Genomic DNA, 20717 nt, shown 5'->3' with positions numbered 1-20717 from the left:
GTTGCACCAGTCCAGTCACATTGACACTTCCAAGATGGAAGGTACAAGTGAGATTTGACATGAAGAAGATCTTTGTAAAAATATTATCCAACATACTGCTTTTCCCAGTGTGTCAAGGTTGTCTTGAACAAAGTGTTGATTGAATTCATCACAAAAAAAAATCAAACATAGGGTATTGTAAAAAAAAACAAAAAAAAACGTATGGGTGAAGATTTATATCACTGTCGGCATGAATATTTTTCCTTTCTTACACATCTACAAACTATCTCAAGCATGCAACTGGTAAGCAGATTTGAGATGTACTTCTAGTGGAGGCTCCTCTTCTCTCAATATGGAGTTCTTCATGTTGAAATCTTGTGAAAAAGTCTCCCTTGCAGCCACACAAATCTGTGCCTGATAAGTTCCCTATCCCATCCTGGGAGGGGAATTATACAGCCCTTGGCTGGAGTAAATCTCCATCCCTTTCGCGGGTGAGAAGAGGTCAGAGAGGAGTTAGGGAATGTACCTTTGAGGACATTCACACACTTCCAAGGCAACCCACATGTTGGAATGCCCACTTCCCACCTCTTGAGTGGGATTTACTACTGAGGATTTCTTCACACTAGTGGCAGAGAAATCAGCACAGTTAAAATTGATTTACAACTGTTAGGAATCCCTTTGTGAAAAAGGGGTACATTATTTTTATATATGCTTAGAATCAAATTTACCTTTATGAATAGGGCCATAAATAATTTCTGTCTGAAACTATCATTAATACGGGATGTTCAAGGAATCCTGCTCAAGTATCTACCACAATTATTGTCAGGGTGAAACACAAGCAACCCCAAATTAACCTGTGCTCAGTCCTATGGTAGGTTGGCACAAAAGCAGGCAGGCTTAACTTGAGGCAATGTGTGTAATATTTATACTGCACTTCAAACAGTAATATAGTGAAAACACACCACAAGAAAAATCCCACACCAATTAAAAAAAAGAAAACAGAGTAAAATGTACTACATATTAGACCAAAACAACAAAAAACCACTTGCTAAGAAGCAAAAAGTCCCAACTACAGTTATCGGGTCGCAGTAGACTGGGTCCAAGTCACAAGTTCAGGCCAATGGGTTGCAGGCCGGGTAAAAGACTGAATTCAGTCTGCTGAGAAAGCACTTTATGGGCCTGGCCATCAAGATGCGAAGTGCTTGCATCGAGATGTGCAGGGCAGCATTGAGGAGCCATCAATGACGAGCTGCAATGGAAGGTCTGGCATCGAGATGCGTCATGCAGCAGCAGAGTTAATGCCCATTGATGAAGGTCAGCACTGCGAGTTCCTGCGTCGTTGTCGAGGAAGCCAGGCTTGCGGAGACATGATGGGTTGTCGCAGGGGACAAGATGTCTTGCACTGGGCCGGTGTCAGCGTTGAGCTGTTTCGGTGTTGAAAAAGCCGCTGGTGCTTGCGAGGGCTTGTGCTGAGATGCATTGAGGACAAGCTACATCACGCTAGGCCAGAGTCATATGGCGGGCTTCGTGGAGATGCATCAGTGTTGAAGAAGCCGGTTATGTCTCTGTGGCTTTGAACAGGGGGCCACAAAACTAACCAGTTAGAACTGGGGGTCTCTAGTTGGCTGAGGTTGGTACCTTAGTCCAAATAGGGACCTTTGCTTCTAAGTCACGGACAGGAAGGACACCTTCTCAGATAGCCCCTGCTCACCCCCTCGGTAGCTTGGCACGAGCAGCCAGGCTTATCTCCAAGGCAAATGTGTAAAGTATTTGCAACCACGCTCTCAGTAACACAGTGATAACACCACAAATAGACACCCCACGAGTCTCATAAAAACAATTATATGTTTATAAAGAAAAGATACGATGAGACCAAGCGATAAAAATCTAACATATGTGTATTTCTAATATTTCACCTTGCCGGTTATTAGGCCAGCAAGCACTTATAGGTTCTTGCAGTATTAATGAGCCATTCTCGATGAGCTAATGTAGTTCTAATGCAATGCTATGCAGTTCGTAATGCAAGAATCAGGCAATTCGCAATGCACCAATCAGGCAGTTCGTAATGTAAAAATAATGCAATTTGTAATGCATCAATCAGGCAGTCCGTAATGCAAAAATAATGCAATTCGTAATGCAACAATCAGGCAGTTTGTAATGCAAAAATAATGCACTTCGTAATGCAACAACCATTCAGTTCGTAATGCAAAAATAAGGCACTTCGTAATGCAACAATCAGGCAGTTTGTAATGCAAAAATAATGTACTTCAGCACCGATCGCAGTGCTTTGGACGGTCTCTATGCCACTCTTACTGACTCGCGGTCAGCTACTGCCAAAACATGCCCCCAACACTGTTATGATGGAAAACAAAGTGCAGTTCCGCACTCTGACCCGGTACTGCCACTCCTTGGCATGTACAGGCCGCGATACAGACTTGAGCAGAGACTCACGTTGCAAAGATGGGAAAGGCAGAGAGCGTTTCTCTCGTAGCCCGCACTCCGCTCCAGGCAGCGACACACGCACGCTTGTTGAGCGTTACCTGGGGTTGCGATCTCACTCTCCTCTCCGGTGTGACTTCGTTGATCTTGGGCAGTGGAACTCGGACCCCCGACGGTGATGGTTTGAGGTCTCTCCTTAGCAAAGGCAGTCTCGGGCCGGCGGCTGTGACTTCTCACAGCTCCTCTGGTGATGCCGGTCCGGGCCAATGGTAACGACGATCGCAGCACTTCTGGTCACGCTGTCGATCAAAGCAGAGAACAAGACTGCTCCGGGACACACAGTCATGGGGCAATTCTCACGAAGGTCTCAGGCTGCAACAGGGCAAATGCACACAGCGTCGCTGAGACTCACTTGAGCTCCAGGTGTACACGATCACAGGGCAATCCTCACGAAGGTCTCAGGCTGCTCAAAGATCACACACACAATGTCGCTGAGACTCACTTGGACTCCGGGTGCACACGATCACTGGGCAGTTCTTACGAAGGTATCAGGCTGCATGAAGCACACGCACACAGCGTTGCTGAGACTCACGTGGACTCCGGGTGCACATGATCACGAGGTAGTTCTTACGAAGGTCTCAGGCTGCACAAAGCACACACACACAGAGTCACTGAGACACACTTGGACTCCGGATGAATGATCACAGGGCAATCCTCACGAAGGGCTCAGGCTGCACGAAGCACACACACACAGCGTCGCTTAGACTCACTTGGACTCCGGGTGCACACGATCACGGGACGCTTCTTACGAAGGTCTCAGGCTGCACGAAGCACACACACACAGTGTCGCTGAGACTTACTTGGACTTCGGGTGCCCACGATCAGGGGGCAGTTCTTACGAAGGTCTAAGGCTGCACGAAGCACATGCACACAGCGTCGCTGAGACACACTTGGACTCCGGGTGCATACGATCACACGGCAATCCTCACGAAAGTCTCAGGCTGCACGAAGCACACGCACACAGCATCACTGAGATTCACTTGGACTACGGGTGCACACGATCACAGGGCAATCCTTTACGAAGGTTTCAGGCTGCACGAAGCACATGCACACAGCGTTGCTGAGACTTACTTGGACTCTGGGTGCACACGATCACGGGGCAGTTCTTACGAAGGTCTCAGGCTGCACGAAGCACTCGCACACAGCGTCACTGAGACTCACTTGGACTCCAGGTGCACACGATCACGGGGCAGTTCTTATGAAGGTCTCAGGCTGCACGAAGCACATGTACACAGCGTCGCTGAGACACACTCCTAAGCTTTTGTGTTCCTGATTTTCCACAACAGGGAGCCAGCTCTCCTCGGGCCCTTGGAGACACGTTACTTCAGGACACAGCACACAGCAAAGTCCTTTCAAGCAGGGGGACACAGCCCACTGCAAAGACCCTTAGCCTCTCCTTAGTGAAATCAGCAAACTGCAGGCCAGCCCCAGAGCACACAGCAAGGGTCTGTCCTTCTCTTCAGTCTCTTCAGCTGTTCTTCCTTGGCAGAGGTTTCTCTTGTCCGCAAAGTAGTTTCATTCCTTTTCAGTCTTGATCTGTCCAAAGTTCAGGGGTTTCAGCTCTCATAGCTATACCCCTAAATGTCTTTGAAGTCTTTGTGTTCAGGGGGCACCGACCCCTGTCCAAACCAGTTCTGGGTGTCTCCCTGCCAGTGACACCTTCTTCCTTTGATAGTGGGGGTATAGGTCCTCAATCACTCAGCAGGAGATCGAGCCATTGTTTTACGGCAGCAGCCCAGGCCTCTTCACCTCCAGGGGCTACTCCTCCCCCCATACTCCAGATGCAGGTCAGCCGTGGCTGTCTCACCTACTCCTCCCCTGGGTCAAGACATTCTCCAGATCCTATCACATTCAAATCCAAACAGTCAATTCAGGACATGGTACACACCTTAGTACATGTCCTACCTTTCACATACACTGCACCCTGCCCAGGGGGGTACATTGGGCCTACCATAGGGGTGTCTGATGTGCATAAAAAGGGAAGGGTAAGGCCTGGCAAGTGGGTGCACTTGTCAGAACAAAAAAGCAGTTTAACTACCTGTGCGCAGGCACTACAGTGGCAGGCCTGAGATCTCTTTTCAGGGCTACTTATGTGGGTGGCACAATTAGTGCTGCAGGCCCACTAGTAGCATTTGTATTACCATCCCTGGCACACCTAGTGCACTTTACTAGGGACTTTACTAGTAAGACAAACATGCCAATTATGGACAACCAATTACCATTACACTTTATACAGGGAGCACTTGCACTTTGACACAGATCAGTAGTGGCAAAGTGTCCAAAGCATCAAAGTTGGCAACACCATGTCAGAAAAAGGTCAAGGGGGAAGGTAAAAAGTTTAGGGAACTTTAGCCAAAAAGGGCCAAGTCCAACATAACCCATGGCGATATACTGGAGTTTTGGGTCCACACAGGCGGGCTGCATTCAGCTGGGCAGCTCACAGCAGCAGGACAGTCATGGTGCATTAACAGCAGGCCTTGTGCAGTAAAGCAGTCTTTGGTCAGCAAGCAGGCCAGCAGGGCAGACTTCACAGCTGGGTAGTCCTTCTTCCTGGCAGAGTCCAAAGATCCAGAGGCGATTTGAAGAGTTGGGTCTGAGGACCACTATTTATCCTTTGTGATAGGTTTAAAGTGGGAGACATTACTGCAGGCTTCCACCCCCTGAGGTGGCTGCAACTTCCTCCCTCCCTGTTTGTCTGGGGGCACAAAGGACTAGTGTGAAACCTTTGTGAGTGTGCTGAGGCAGAGTTTTTGTGATGTGCAAATGTAGTAGGTGACATTTCCGCCCCTCTATCAAGTCAGAAATGGTGCATCCTGCCATCAACAATCCCCCTTTGTCTCACTTTCTGGAAGTAATACACAAAGATCAAATGCCACCTACACCTAGTCATGTGATCTAGGATACAGTCTTCGTGCACCAAAAGGTTGGGACATGAAAATGCCAACTTTCTAAAAGTGGCATTTTCAGAATTGTAACTTAAAATGCACCTATACCATTAAAGAGGGTTTTAAATTACAATTCTTTAGAAACTAAACTTGACATTTTATCTACTCCCTATTGAAAGTTATCACTATTAAATGTAATAAGGTAACACAATGTTATCCTATTGGAGAGGTAGGCCTTGCAGTAGTAGAACACAAATGTAAGAGTTTTTTACTGTCAGGGAATGTAAAACTCAAAAGTATATGTTCAACATTTTAAATACACTGTACATTGCCCAATGGACTGCTTAGGTCTCACCCTAGGGATGACTTAGATGTAATAAAAAGGAAGGTTTTGGCTTAGGAAAAGGTTTATCTTACTAGGTTGAAGTGACAGTTTAAAACTCCACCACAGGCTGCAATGGCAGACCTGAGACATGTTTAAAGAGGCTACTTAAGTGGGTGGCACTATAAGTGCTGCAGACCCACAAGCGGCATTTAATTTACTGGCCCTAGATACATGTTGTACCACTTTACAAATAAATTACATGTGCCAATTGGTTGTAAGCCAATTCTACCATGTTTAAGGTAGTGAGCAAAAGCACTTTACTCTGAAAGTCAACAAAAATGGGTTCAGAGCACAGGAGGGTGAAGGCAACATTTTGGAGGTTACCCTGCAGAGAGGGCCAAGTCCAACAGTATTGAAATTAAGTATTTATTGCCCAATATCGCCCACACCTGCGAGCAAGCCCTTTGCCTATCCAGAACCCATGATTGGACTCAGATATCATCTTGCTTTTAAGGGCAATCGTTTTTCTATCCAATTTTAATGATTTCTTAATTAATGAGGCCTGCGTACAGACATACCCTATAGTCAACAATCCCTCTAGTGTCTTAGATGACTCAGGAATTTGTAGGAATTCTGTCGAGATCTCCCGGGTAATTCCTGCTAGCTTGGCATACTGTAGGAACTGCATAGGTCTTACATCAAAGGCTTTCTAATCCTCAGGGAAGGTGAGAAACGTTTCCCTAAACACCGTCAAAAATTACACCACTTTGAAGGTATCCCAACTAATAATGGATAATATGACTTACCATATATACCCTATTAGCTACCAGGCAGACTGAACCTGGGCAAAGAATTATCACTATCAAGCTCGGATCCTAGAAACAGAAAATGTCATCACAAATTGAAAGTAATCAAGTTATACGAGAACTGGTGCTCCAAACATTTCAGTGCAGGTGCCAACATGTTTTAGAGGTCTATGTGACAATCATGTGACATTCTTCAGCAACAAAACTGATGGAGGAGAACATGATATGTTTTGATCATCTGACCACCACGGGAATTCACGGAATAGTGAAACCCTTTCTCCACCACACTTCAATTAGGTGGTACACAAAAATCTGAAATCATAATGTTTTTTAGTAAATTATTCTTCCTCGATGTATGATGTGCAAAGCACAGTTGTCAATCTGAGCCACACAGCCCCAGATTTGATCATCACCCACCTTAAAAATAAATCTCAGACATCTGACATAGTTCCTTGCAAGCCGAAACATGGCACCATTACCTCTTTCACAAACCAAATGACAAACCAGAGATATTTTCTAATGACAGAGTCATTCTGGGCTAAATACGAAATATGCATCACAAAGATAATGGAGACAGTTGTGATCACACTTATCTGAGACACGAAAAGACCAATCAGTTTAAATACTTCCACTCTGTTGTCCATGCCTGCTGCAGGACTGAGATCAAGACAGTGAGCATCCGAGAAGAGATACTTACAAATTGTGACAAAGGGAGAGAGTGTTCCTTGATAGAACTGGACCTATAAGCAGCTTTTGCCACCATCAACAATACAGTTTTGCTTGAAAGTTTGTATGTTCGAGCAAATAGTCTCTCCTTCACACATTTCACTGTGGCGTTCTCACTCAAACCACGCAAAACTAAACTTGATTCCATCATTACACATACTACCTGCGGAGTCCCTCAAAGTTTAGTCTCATTGGCAGATCTTTTCATTGCTCCTGGGCCTGATATCTTAAATCTTGGATGCCCAAAACATTGGTTATTACATGATTACACGCAGATATACCACTTATCGAAAGAATGATATTGTACACATCATGAGGAAGCTGTGATAAGTAAATCAACAGGTGCTGCAGATGAAATGTTCTGACTAAAAAGCCAGAAGACAGAGATATATTGCCGGTGGGCACCACAATGTACTGTAGTTCTGTGCCTTTCATCGACTTGGTCTTTGTGGGGCAGTCCCAATGCCCATCCCAACTGTGGACCATCTGAAGACACCAATCCTATCCTCCTTCTCCCTAAAACCTTGAACTGCCCTTTACTGTAGCAACATCTCATCAGCACTACTGTCACAATTTCCAAATATGGCTTACTAGGAGGACCCTGTGAAAATTCCTACATATTTGAACTAAGCACTCTTATCAACTATAGTTAGAGGTCGCGACATTGGCTCCTGGTCAAGGCGAAATGTCACCTCGACTCTCTTTGCATGATTCAAAATTCTAATCAAAGCCACACCCGATGTTACCCAACTAGAGTCCTGCAATTGTATGATCCAGAGAATAAACCGTTTATCACCTACTATAAAGCTATTCACCAATCTCATTTTCAGTCTTACAATTTATAGTGACCAGTCCCTCCACCACATAGACAGACATATCTTCTGTACACTGTAAGAAAATTGTCTAATGTGTTGGAGAGGCCTGAAAAAAACCTATTTTACTAGGCACACACTAAAACATCATAAAAGTAGCATAATATACTCCACCATAATTTGCATGTTCTCCAAACCCTCTACAATCTGCTGGTCTAGCACATATGACCAGCTCTTAACATTTCAGTTGTCACATTGAAGGCTTTTCTGTCAATAACTACAGGCCCAAGTAGGAAAACCAGGATTACAGCCTCACATTACCACTCAGACATTGGCACGACAGAACCTGCTAGACTGCCAGACTGTGCATTGGCTGTTGTCATTCTCAGTTGTATCCATGCTCCTTCAGTGCATCAAGGTGGCTAATGTGCAGCATGCAGTCCTCCACAATAACTCAGGCCAGACATTAACAGCTGTAACATTACATTGTATTACCTCCTTGAAATATGTTCAGCTACATATCATATACAACAATACTGGGATTGGGTCTTTCTGCAATGGGTGCTAATTGCCAACGCATCCATTGTTTGCAATAGCATGGCAGAAAATAAATAGATTGTCTATGATTTATGAGTGAAAAATTGAGATAAAGATTATGCAGTCGGCAGAAAACAACTTATAGGCACACAAGCAAGTAAGGAAGGAAGGGAACATTTGTGAAATTGTACCCCATCATTTGAGGAGCACCAGCTTGGCCAAAGAGGTTGCTATTGCTTTGAGAAGGTCTCCTCAAATTCTTAGCGCTGGCTGCTCGGTAGGTAAAACACAGTTGGCTGTAAACTCAGTGGACACTGACCACCGTTTTAAAGCACACCACTTGAAAGGTGTGAAAAAGGCAATCTAACCTCAACTGATATTGGAAAGGTGTCACTGGAGAGTACCTTCTTTACGGGTTTCATTTATTGAACTCCTTGGTTTTTCTGCTTAAGCACCTCGGTTCCACAGTTACCTACCCATTTAATGGGAGGGTGCAGGGATTGAGGGATGGGGGCTGCATTACCAAACAAACTTTCATGTTGTTGTTTTTCATTAGCATCCATTGAAAATTGTAAATTTAAAGGGACTGCAACATTACCTGCAGAAGTAGTGCCGTCCAAACTTTGCCCAGTGGTCTTTCACAATCTCTTCCACACTCTGTTTTCTTGATGCTAGGATCGAAAGCCAAACCAGTACTGCCCAGAGTCCATCCTTCTCTCTGAGGTGGTCAGAACCTGTGGTGACAAGAATGTGGCACATTTACCCAAGCCAGTAAGCATCAGTGAGCTCCATAGTGTTCTATAAAAGACATTCCTTCACTGTACAACTTTTGTTTTTTCGTTTGGTCCCCATTTAGGCTCAGGCAAGCTTTTCTAATTTTGACCCAAAAAAATTCATAGGTGAACACCTTACTTTCAATGTGACCTGAAAATATACAGGGGGCAATTTTAGACCCTGCGGTGCCGGCAGGTCCTCGCAGGATTGCTCAGAGGCTTCACCCTGTACTGCAGTGCTCACTGGTGCCCACTGGTTCTCTGCCAAAGCTAGCAGTTCCGGCCCAGCCTCTTGCATGACACTCACATTGCTGAAGGGCTAAATCTGTACTTACAGAAGACAGCCTGTCTCTGATGTGTTTATGACTCCATACATATGGATACAGGGCTGCTTGCGCCAGAAAGTGCAGCTCTGATGCAGTTGCCCTTACAGTAGGTGTAAATTACTTCCATGCATTTGACTGTTCCTCAGACCTTTCTACCAAACACTATAGAGGTCCCAGCTATGTATCTGCTGTGCACTTTCACTAGGACTTTTCTACCTCGACTAATGGTCTACTGTGGCCTGCACTGGCTGTGGATATTGAGGGGATGCAAAACGTGTTTCATCTTTTAATTCACTCCAGAAGTGGGTGAAGTAGTCAAAGAAACTTCTGAGTCTCTTCGTTGCTTCTGCCAAAACAGCCTCATCTGAAGAGCTGGAAATGTAGCAAAATCTGCTTGTTGCTGTTTACTCCAAATAGTGCCTGCTTCATGCTTCCCTAGCGGATGCTGTTTGCAACTTGTTTCTTGCAGCATTCTCCTTGTTTCCCACCTCCTTTCTGCCTCCTACACTATCACTGCTCACTGCTCTCTGCTATCCTTTCTTTTCTCACTCCACTCCCCTGCTGACAGCTCTCTAGCATCTCTTCTGGCAGTCTGCTCCCTTGTTTCAGCTCTCCTGCTGGCAGCTCTCTAGTACCTCTTCTGGCTGTCTGCTCCCTTATTTCAGCTCTCCTGCTGGCAGCTCTCTAGTACCTCTTCTGGCTGTCTGCTCCCTTGTTTCAACTCTCCTGCTGGCAGCTCTCTAAAACCTCTTCTGGCTGTGTGCTCCCTTGTTTCAGTTCTCCTGCTGGCAGCTCTCCAGCACCTCTTCTGGCTGTCTGCTCCCTTGTTTCAGCTCCCCTGCTGACAGCTCTCTAGTACCTCTTCTGGTTGTCTGCTCCCTTGTTTCAGCTCTCCTGCTGGCAGCTCTCTAGTACCTCTTCTGGCTGTCTGCTCCCTTGTTTCAGCTCTCCTGCTGGCAGCTCTCCAGCACCTCCTCTGGCTGTCTGCTCCCTTGTTTCACCTCTCCTGCTGGCAGCTCTCTAAAACCTCTTCTGGCTGTCTGCTCCCTTGTTTCAGCTCTCCTGCTGGCAGCTCTCCAGCACCTCCTCTGGCTGTCTGCTCCCTTGTTTCACCTCTCCTGCTGGCAGCTCTCTAAAACCTCTTCTGGCTGTCTGCTCCCTTGTTTCAGTTCTCCTGCTGGCAGCTCTCCAGCACCTCTTCTGGCTGTCTGCTCCCTTGTTTCAGCTCCCCTGCTGACAGCATTCTAGTACCTCTTCTGGCTGTCTGCTCCCTTGTTTCAGCTCTCCTGCTGGCAGCTCTCCAGCACCTCTTCTGGCTGTCTGCTCCCTTGTTTCAGTTCTCCCGCTGCCAGCTCTTTAGCACCTGTTCTGGCTGTCAGCTCACTTGTTTCAGCTCTCCTGCTGCCATCTCTGTAGCACCTGTTCTGGCTGTCTGCTCCCTTGTTTCAGGTCTCCTGCTGGCAGCCCTCTAACACCTCTTCTGGCTGTCTGCTCCCTTGTTTCAGCTCTGCCGCTGCTGCCAGCTCTGTAGCTCCAGTTCTGGTTGTCTGGTCCCTTGTTTCAGCTCTCTTGCTGGCAGCTCTTTAGCACCTGTTCTGGATGTCTGCTCCCTTGTTTCAGCTCTCCTGCTGGCAGCTCTTTAGCAACTGTTCTGGATGTCTACTCCCTTGTTTCAGCGCTCCTGTTGGCAGCTCTCTAGCGCCTGTTTGGCTGTCTTCTCCCTTATTTCAGCTCTCCTACTGGCAGCTCTCTAGCACCTGTTCTGGCTGTCTGCTCACTTGTTTTAGCTCTCCTGCTGGCAGCTCTCTAGCACCTGTTCTGGCTGTCTGCTCACTTGTTTTTGCTCTCCTGCTGGCAGCTCTCTAGTACCTGTTCTGGCTGTCTGCTCACTTGTTTTAGCTCTCCTGCTGGCAGCTCTCTAGCACCTGTTCTGGCTGTCTGCTCACTTGTTTTAGCTCTCCTGCTGGCAGCTCTCTAGTACCTGTTCTGGCTGTCTGCTCACTTGTTTCAGCTCTCCTGCTGGCAGCTCTTTAGCACCTGTTCTGGATGTCTGCTCCCTTGTTTCAGCTCTTCTGCTGGCTGTTCTGTGATAGTTGCTATCCCACTGTTTTCCCACAGGAGACTCTAGCCAGCCTTTTGTCGTCTTAGTGGATGAATGAAAATTTAAAGTAAAATGTAGATGAACGGATGGATGAGTGCACAGGAGTAAAGATGTATGGATGAATGGATGAGTGAATGCTCAGATCAATAAGTTTATGAATGGGTGAGTGGATGCTTGAATACACAGACAGGTGGCTAATTCAAGCGGTGAGTATGTAGATGGATAAATGGGTGAGGAAATATATGGATGGACGGGTACGACTATCAGTAAGTGCATAATGGGTGCGTTCATTTTGGTGGATGGGAGCTATTCTCTACTCCCTGCTGCAGTTCATTTACACATGCACTCACCAGTTCGTCTGTCCATGCTTTCAGTCACTAACTCATTCATATAAACACCACATTCAGTGACTTGACTATTTAAGCAATCCCATACAGGCACAATTAGTTACCACGATTTTCATTAGTAAAACACCAAGTCTATTGGCTTTGTCAAAGCTGCTAATGTATGCGGGCCTGAGGATGAATGAGAATTCAAGCCTTCTTCACCAGCAAGACAGGGCTCTTCTTTTTCCAAACTAGGGGTCCTTTTTATCGTTCATGTGTGTTCAAATGACTTTCAGTTTGGAGTTTTATTTTCTCTAGTCTCAGGAACTCCAGGAAATGCCCTGTCTGCAGACATGGTTTTAGAAAGAGGAAAAATAACCATTTGCATTTTAGGTTTCATATATTCTACCTTCAGCGCCTGAGCCTCAAGATCACAGTGCCTCAGACTCAAACAAGGGTCTTTAAAATGGCCCAGCAATACACTATCAGGAGGTTAGAAGCCTGCCCAACTTGCTCCATCAGATGACCTAAAGCTTGGGTACTCTTAAAAACTTTCCCAAGAGCCAAAAAGTTTCATTTGTGGTGTAACTGAGGACCGCATTGATGCCTGCAGGGTGGTGGTAGGTGGGGGTTGGGGATACTGGACGGGGACTGTAAGGTGGGTGTAGGGGAAGTGAAGCATGTACATCTAAGGATGAATTACACAATGCGAAACCAGAAAACCTGTGATCAATCCTAGCTACCCCACTTGACCAAATTGTGTAATTCTGAGCAATTGTTTTATTTCACTTTCCATCATGATTACATATACAATGACCACGAAATACATTGGTTCAGGATGTGTGCTGTACGAAACAAACTTCTGTGTGTGATCTTTTAAACTATAATGTAGTCCTTGCATAATAGCAACCTACCCCCAGTGGCGTAGGAAGAGGGGTGTGGTGGGTGCGGGCCGCACCGGGTGTCATCACTGAGGACGGTGGCAAAATGGCACAAATATGTATTTTAAACACATATTTTTGCCATTTTGTCAAGCTGGGGGTGACAAGGGTCATCACTTAGGAGGGTGACAAAATGGCAAAAATATGTGTTTTAAACACATATTTTTGCCATTTTGTCAAGCTGGGTGTGACAAGAAATTTTCCGCACCGGGTACCACCTGACCTTGCAACGCCACTGCCTACCCCCACCCCAAAGAGCGCACATAACAAGTAGCTTGCCTCTTGGTTCACTATTGTGATTATTGTCAGTGTGGGTTGAAGGGAGCATGAATGTTTCTTAATTTCATTTTAGAAACTTTTCTCTTTAAAAAAACAAAATCACTTCTCAATGCAATGAAATAATCCGATGTTTCAAACGGTCCTGCATGTTAATGATATACACTTTTTGAATTTTGAAGCAACTTTGTCATATTTTCATAGGTTTGATGCAATAGGTCCGTCTGCCACTTTTCTGACGGTGGCAATCGCGCCGATTGCCTGGAGGGCGGAACAGGGCCACTAATATGGTGGCGGTGCCTAGCAGGCACCATCCGCCATATTAGGATGTGTGTGGCCAGGCGCCTTTCCATGGCGGCGATGCAGCCATGGAAAGGCTGGTGGGGATTGGGTTTGGGGGCCCGTTGCGGGCCCCCCTTGTTGGGGGGTGCTGCTGCACTGGAGGTTATCCATGGTATCCCCCTACATTTCCATGCACAAGGTGGCAGGCACCGAGTGGTGTTTGCCACGTAGTGCATGGAAATGCACAACATGCATTTTTCAACACCGCGGCGGAGATGCAGTCAGCAGCACCATCCGCAATGTTAAAAAGCTGAATGCAGCCGCCACGGTGGCGGTCGCATCCTGATTTGGAGTGCGGGACCACCGTCTTACAGGCAGGCGGTCTCATTACCGCTACGATGGCGGGCGGACTCAAGTCCACCTGCTATCCTAATGACCCCATATGTTACTTCCTTTCTATAACTTCAATTAACCTGAAAACAAATGCTTGCCAGTTCATTTAACAACTTTTAATGCTAGGGCTGATTCAAGTTAACAGTAGCCCAGTGATGCTGTCGAGCAGCGGGCCGCATCTAAAGGTCAGGAGGGCCGCATGCGGACCCCTTGCCGTACTTTGAGTATCACCTTTCTAAAGGGACCCCTTGTAACAGTCCTCCTTGACTACCCATTTTAGTTTGTTAGGACAACCAAACTACAAGATACTGTGAGGGTAGGGATTGGGAATACAGTCGATGCCCATTTGGGCTGCAGAAAAAACTGAATGTTCAACATATATAACAGTGATAGATATTGCTATATTTTCTGGGTGGCATAGCATTATCGCAATAATCAGTTTACATCACTTCAGTCTGGTACAAACAGTTGAAAAAACTGTTAGTGAATTGAGACTGCAGCAACAATTACTTTGAAAACGGAAATATCTCATACTGATCCATGCAGGTTGGTCTGGGGCAATGTCCGCAGCTTTTAATGCTCAGTGATGTAATGCACCCTGCTGGTTTTCATAATGTCCGTTAACGCACATTGCCAGTTTCTATAATCCGAGTAAACACTGACGTAGGAGGAATCTCATTTATGTTTAATCCCAGATCTGTACAATCCCCTCACACCCCAACCACCAACAATGCTGCAAGGCACCGTTTAGAAACAGACAATGTTTGTGCAGGCAGGAAACTGTAACAAAGGGGTGAAACAATGTCACCACCCAAAAATGATTACTTTGTTGCAGACAGTAACATCTAAGGGTTAAGACCCTTGAGTGTTGCAAACATCTAAGCAGCACAACAACAAACACAAGCAAAAAAGTTACAATGTACCTGTTTCCTGCAAAGGATATAGACACTGTTACAGAGTTCAGGTTTGTACTGTAACTAGAGAGGCATAGGAATGTCCTGGTTTATGATTGATGGGGACTATGCAACTGGTCCCGGGATATCTTGCTACCTAGAGGCTATATAGATATTTTGGGTCATCTCCTGGTTTCCAATTTGCAAGAAGTAAACTGGGACTATAATTATTGCAATTTTTTTTATGACAAATTCTGATTTAATTTCTGGCTATAAATGCAAATATTGTATAGCCATGCAGCTAACCGGATACCTATCAGTAGATGATTAAAGTTTCACATTTATAACCATTGTATTTTTGTTGGCTATGAGGAATACTCTTTTTCTCTAGTTCTGAAGTTGCCCCTAAAATTATTGGGGTGGTTAATTCCATATGTTTGGCTACTAGACCTTTCCAATAATTTCTATAGATGCTTTCACCTCTAACATCTGTCAAGCTACACTGGGCACCGAGGAAATAACTCCAGAAAATAATCTCACACTGAACAGAGGGACATAAGTTACAAAAATATATATGTTAGTCTTTTTCAATAACAGTTTGCCTGCACTTATTTGCTATTATTGTTATTACACTATGCGTTGTACTGTGTGAAACTTGCCAATGGAAAAATAAATACTTAAAGAAAAAAAAATGTCTATAATAGCAGATAGGGAAATCCTACCGATGTGTGCATGGAACATTTTCATTTACAAAAATTTGAAACAATTATTTTTCACTGTGACCATTTAAAAGATGAAATGTTCAGATTAAAATAAGTGCTGTGAAAAGCCAGGACACATAAATTGTATGTGTGAGTGTATGTGGTACTTGAATAGCGCCAACCGAGCCAAAAGGCAGCGCAGCGCTGCACAGTATCAAAGGCAAAGATGCAGCGAGTGAGTGTGAAGAGGTAGCTGGGTTCTGGGAGCAGAAGGCAGCTGGATCGTGATGTACAGTTCTGTAACGTGATGTGTCTTCAGCTATTTCCTAGATTAGAGCAGGGTTGGGGCAGTCCTCATGGATATTGGGAATGTTTTTCCAGATCCTGTGTGCAGAGATGGAGAAAGCCTGTTCTGTTGCTTTTCGTTGCTCTTTATCTGGATAATTTATTTAATTCGAGGTCCACATCTTCTGCACTCTTTCTTTTGTCTGAATATTCCCAAAAAACACTTCCATTTATTAGAAGGCAAATGGTGGCAACAGTGCTCTTGTTCATTTTCTCTACAGGTATAATTGCACTATATGTTTTATGTGATCTTTCCACTGCAGATGTGAACGTTCAACACCCTGTTACCAGAAGATATGAAAATCTGACCAGAAGCACTGCCCAAATTATTTAAGTTTGTACAATGTACACCTGTAAATATTATAGTGCTAAGGAGTTAGTTCTCCTTCAAATGTTAATTCATTTTTTTTCATGAAGTTCAGTTTTCAGAGAAATATGCAGCCTACATGTTTCGACCAATGAAGCACTATTTCAAACCTTATTGTCCTGTGTGGAAACCGTAAAGAACACATTCCGAAAATATGCTTGGTCGACCGAAATAGGATTGTTAAAAGGATTGAGAACTTGACTAGATAGTAGAAAATATATTTCTACCCTGAAAATATTAAATAGTCAGGTGTGAGTTTTTACAATATGTTGAATTAGAACCCTGGAATGTTGGAAGCTCCATTGAAAACAATGGAGTAGCTCCGAGCTTATAATGGCTGGTATAAGCCCGGAGCTCCAACGTTCAAATGCTTCTTTGTTCACAGCTCTGGCTGTGAACAAAGGCTCCAGGGAGCCTGAGGGGATTTCAATCCCCTCAGGCTCCTTGAAGCTTTTATTTTATTTGTTAGAACATTCTGCCCTTTAGTGGCAGAATGTTCTAATAGCCTTATAGCCATTCGTAGCAGTGCTATACCGGCAATTAAAGTCCCGCTGCCTTGTTAAAGTCCCTCGCCTTTGGCTCGGGCCTTTAACGATGCAGTGGGCCTGTAATAGCCGGTATAGCCCGCTACGATGGGCTATAAGGCTATATTACAGACGGTTCTAGCAACAGCTCACGTTGTGTTTAAATCATCCTCTATTAGGGCTCAGAGGAAATCTCTTTTTAATTTTCATGATATGCGAATGCATAAAATAGACAGTTTTGTAAATTTTAGCCATTTTGTATCTAGGAATTGAGCAGGTGGAAACAGTATTTTTTTATATGTAAAATGTTTGACATGGCATAAAGCTAACCCTCTTAAGCTATTATGAGCATTTGGTGCACTGATACTGACATCTTCCAGATCACATCTTCATTTATACAAGCATGTCTTGTTTCTGGTGTGAATGATGGTGGCCTGCATCAGTTTGAACTGCATCAATTATACACAATTTAGTATCATTTGATGGGTGTGTCTTTCATGTTTGCATTGAGGTGTGCCCTTTTCTTTTTCTTTTATTATTATATCCATTCTACGTCACAGACCGGTCGCCATTCCTGTTTAGTCCTCAATTATTTTTTAAAATTTTATTTTCAGTTACTTATATGGACACGGAGCCATCTGGCGGAAGCAGCGGGCATAGCACACCTACAGAAGATAACATTTTGTTTCCGCTGCGAAAAGATGCCACCATGGTCACTACCATAGCCACCATTATCAAAGCTAAAGTGGTAAAAGCAATGATGACTGTCACCATCACAACCCCTATGGCTGCCACTGCCATCATGGGATGTACTTAACAAGATACTGCCAACACCTTCTGTCCCGGTTGCCCTGGCTTTAACAACGAGCTTCCTGATACCCCTCATGGAGGATTATGTGCCTTTTCAAGGTCACAAAGAAGAAGCATCACCACCCGAGTAGGAGAAGACAAAAGAAATAATGACAGAGTGGAAGGAAGCCATGGTCCAGTGGCAGTGGCACCTGCTGTTAGAAGAGGAGGACACTCCATCAACACCACTGTTTGTTCTGTTTGACTTGCCAGCCCAATGACTGGTTGCTGCAACACCAAAGAAGTATTTGTTCCCAGTCATCATTTCCTCAAAAATAAATGTAATTTCAAGCACAGAGGAGATGGGGGCATACCGGCCTCTGTTGAGGAAGCTGAAGAGGCTGTCACCAGCAGACCATCTGCTTCACTGAGTCATGAAACAACTCCACAAACAGGGCTAATCAGCAACAGCGGTGGCACTCAAATCGTCTGCATCAGCAGCAGCGGAACCAGCAGCATCAGAAGGAGTGTTGCTGGATTCTGCTAAGGAACAGAACTATGCTTTGGACCATAAAACATTAGTTGTTAGGGACTGAGTAACCATACCACTTCGGTACCATAAGCCCAGCTATAGTGTCTTATTTTTCCTCCTACTCATAACCGGAGGAACAAGTGAATTGACACTCCCAACCCGTCTCAGGGATACCAGTGACAGGACACTCCCTTTCGCTCACTTACTCGTTCTCGTCCACAATAAGATATGAAAGAGACACGAAGGAAGTTTGAAATGTTTATTTAAACTATCGTGCTCTGAAATGCAGTATATGTGCCACAATAAGAAAACAACAGCGTGGCAAAAATACCATCAGCATTGTCACTAAACCGTAGATTATAAAAAGTCCTGTCATATTATAAAACAGAATACCGTAACTCCCTCCCCTTCTACAGAAACAAAACTGATTATACAGCAAATATCTCTAGGTTTAACAGCAGACCCTGTACCTTAGCATACACAGATGAATGTATTACATCTCAGAAACAGCTGTGATCCTCCCTCAGGAAAAATTGATCTCTCTCTCTGTGTTACAATGATGTGCATACCTATATGGCAAGCTTCACGTGTTCATAAACAACAGTGCTTTTCTGTCTTATGTCTAGGTGCAAGCGCCTGACCAGAACATAATAACAAGGGGCATTGTTGCTTGACCTTGTCTGCTGTTCAGATTAAATCCCAGGAAAGAACAGAACAGAAAAACAACTGAAGGTTTTGTGAGAAAATATTATGTGGCACAAAGCAGACATGATTATATAGAAACATGTGCAAAGCTAATGCGGCCTTTGTCGTACACAGTTAGGCTAATATAGTGAAAACTACAATAAGCCCTCTAGGGAACACATGACATCAGCAGTTGCAGCAGCTTTATCAGTAGGCACAGCACCAGCAGTTACACATGAAGCATTAGCAGAGGCAGCAACACCTCCACAAGCAGCAACAGTATCACCAGCAACAGAACCAACCGTGGTATCCTAGCCCTGACAGTGCTTCATGGCCGGCTAGATCAATGGCAATGGTCTTGCCTTAAGGCACATGCTAGCTGTGTAGATGGCAGGCAAAGAAGGGTAACATGAATAACAAGTTTCCACCTTTTATAAAAGCTTTCAATACCCGTTGTTAGCTGGGCATACCCTGTATTATTATGTGCTAATGGTGGTTGATTAACTGCTTTGCAGTGCAATCATCACACAATTGGTGCAGTGACCTCCAGGTGAAACATTTCCTTTCTTTTCTTTTTCACTCTGTTGTCTTCTGTTCCATGATGGATGAACAGAGCATTGGTGGCGGAGGAGGACAGAATGGACCAAGGGGAGGTGTTGAGGCTCCACCTGAACATCAGAGTAGCTTCCCAGCTCTCACTCTCCATCTTGTTTCCAAGGTGTGTGGCCGGATGAGACAGAAGAGGCTGGGGTTTGAAGTGAACAACTGAGTTTGGAGACTAGCGAGCAGTGTGCAAGAAGAAGACGCAGTGCTGGGATGGAAGTTAATGTCTCCCTTGCTCTCTATTTCTCTCTCTTCTTTGCATCCTAAGTTTGTGATTGGAGGAACTGCAACTGCACCCACTGCTGGCAAACAAGTAGGTCCCTCATTCACCTCAGCTGCTGAATAAAAATAAAAATTCAAAATGCAGTTGGTTTATCATTGTCAGAACTTGTGAGGTGAAACGGAATAGAAATGACAAAATGAAGAACTTAGGTTCCTGTTGCTGCTGCACACATTGCAAGCTGTGCCGATCGCTGGTCATTTTGTAGCGCGGTGTGTACTTTCTGTGTAAAGTTTTTGCACTGTAAATATTTTCTAATTAAACATTAGCATTTGTACTGTAAATATTTTTTCAGTTACTTCTGGAGTTATAATTTAAGTATGTGTGCTCAAGTTCTGTCTGAACATTGGCTTTTTTTATTGTAGTGCTAATATTGTTGTACTCATTTGCACTGTTCATTATAGAGTCTTCTGTCCTTCACTAGTCTTTGTAAATCAACACACACTGGAGCCAAGTATTGTTGTGTAATAGAATTAAATGCAGTTTTATTATTCTCTCCTCATAACCTAAGTCAAGATTTTGGGCATTTTAATCCTCACATGTATTGAGCCAGACTAATTCTTGAAGCATAGGGTATACACAGTTCTCACACTTTTCATTCATGTGTCTCAGGGTGGGGCAGAAGTGCAACGGGCTTGGGTGTCAGGTGCTAGCTAATGTTAAGATATGTCAGCCTCTCAACATTGCCCTTGACAAGCATTTTCTCTTCCCCTGTACTATGCAGCCAGCAGCACTGTACTCCCTGTCTGACTTAACAGTAGCCGAAGGACAACAGAGAGTGTCCACAGTTACAGTATGGGCAACAAGTCTCGTTTAGACTTTCAATACAGTGGCTGCTAGCCTTAAAACTCATTTTGCATTTGTCTTTCATGAAGGCCCTGATGACGTCTTAAGCACTATGATCTCTTCAGTGAGGCACAGCAGTAGAGCGACTCCTGTAAAGCAAGAACGCCCATCAAGAGAGGAAGTAAACATTACCACAAGTAAATGGATAGTAACACAAAATCAGTGA

At 44.6% G+C, this 20717-nt stretch overlaps 1 protein-coding gene across 1 annotated transcript in view; it reads right to left on the bottom strand.

The window, feature by feature from the left end:
* PGM5 (phosphoglucomutase 5) overlaps positions 1 to 20717 on the bottom strand; it is a 680115-nt gene that overhangs the window by 228114 nt on the left and 431284 nt on the right. Inside the window, exon 8 of the mRNA XM_085632981.1 lies at positions 9168 to 9303. Coding sequence (XP_085489107.1) covers positions 9168 to 9303 — 136 coding nt within the window. The remainder of the gene's footprint in view (positions 1 to 9167; positions 9304 to 20717) is intronic.

The sequence above is a fragment of the Triturus cristatus genome, chromosome 2_1 (assembly GCF_964204655.1).
Source record: "Triturus cristatus chromosome 2_1, aTriCri1.1, whole genome shotgun sequence".
NCBI lineage: Eukaryota > Metazoa > Chordata > Amphibia > Caudata > Salamandridae > Triturus > Triturus cristatus.
Note: the sequence above shows the minus strand (reverse complement) of the source record. Positions and strands in the feature narration are given on the sequence as shown.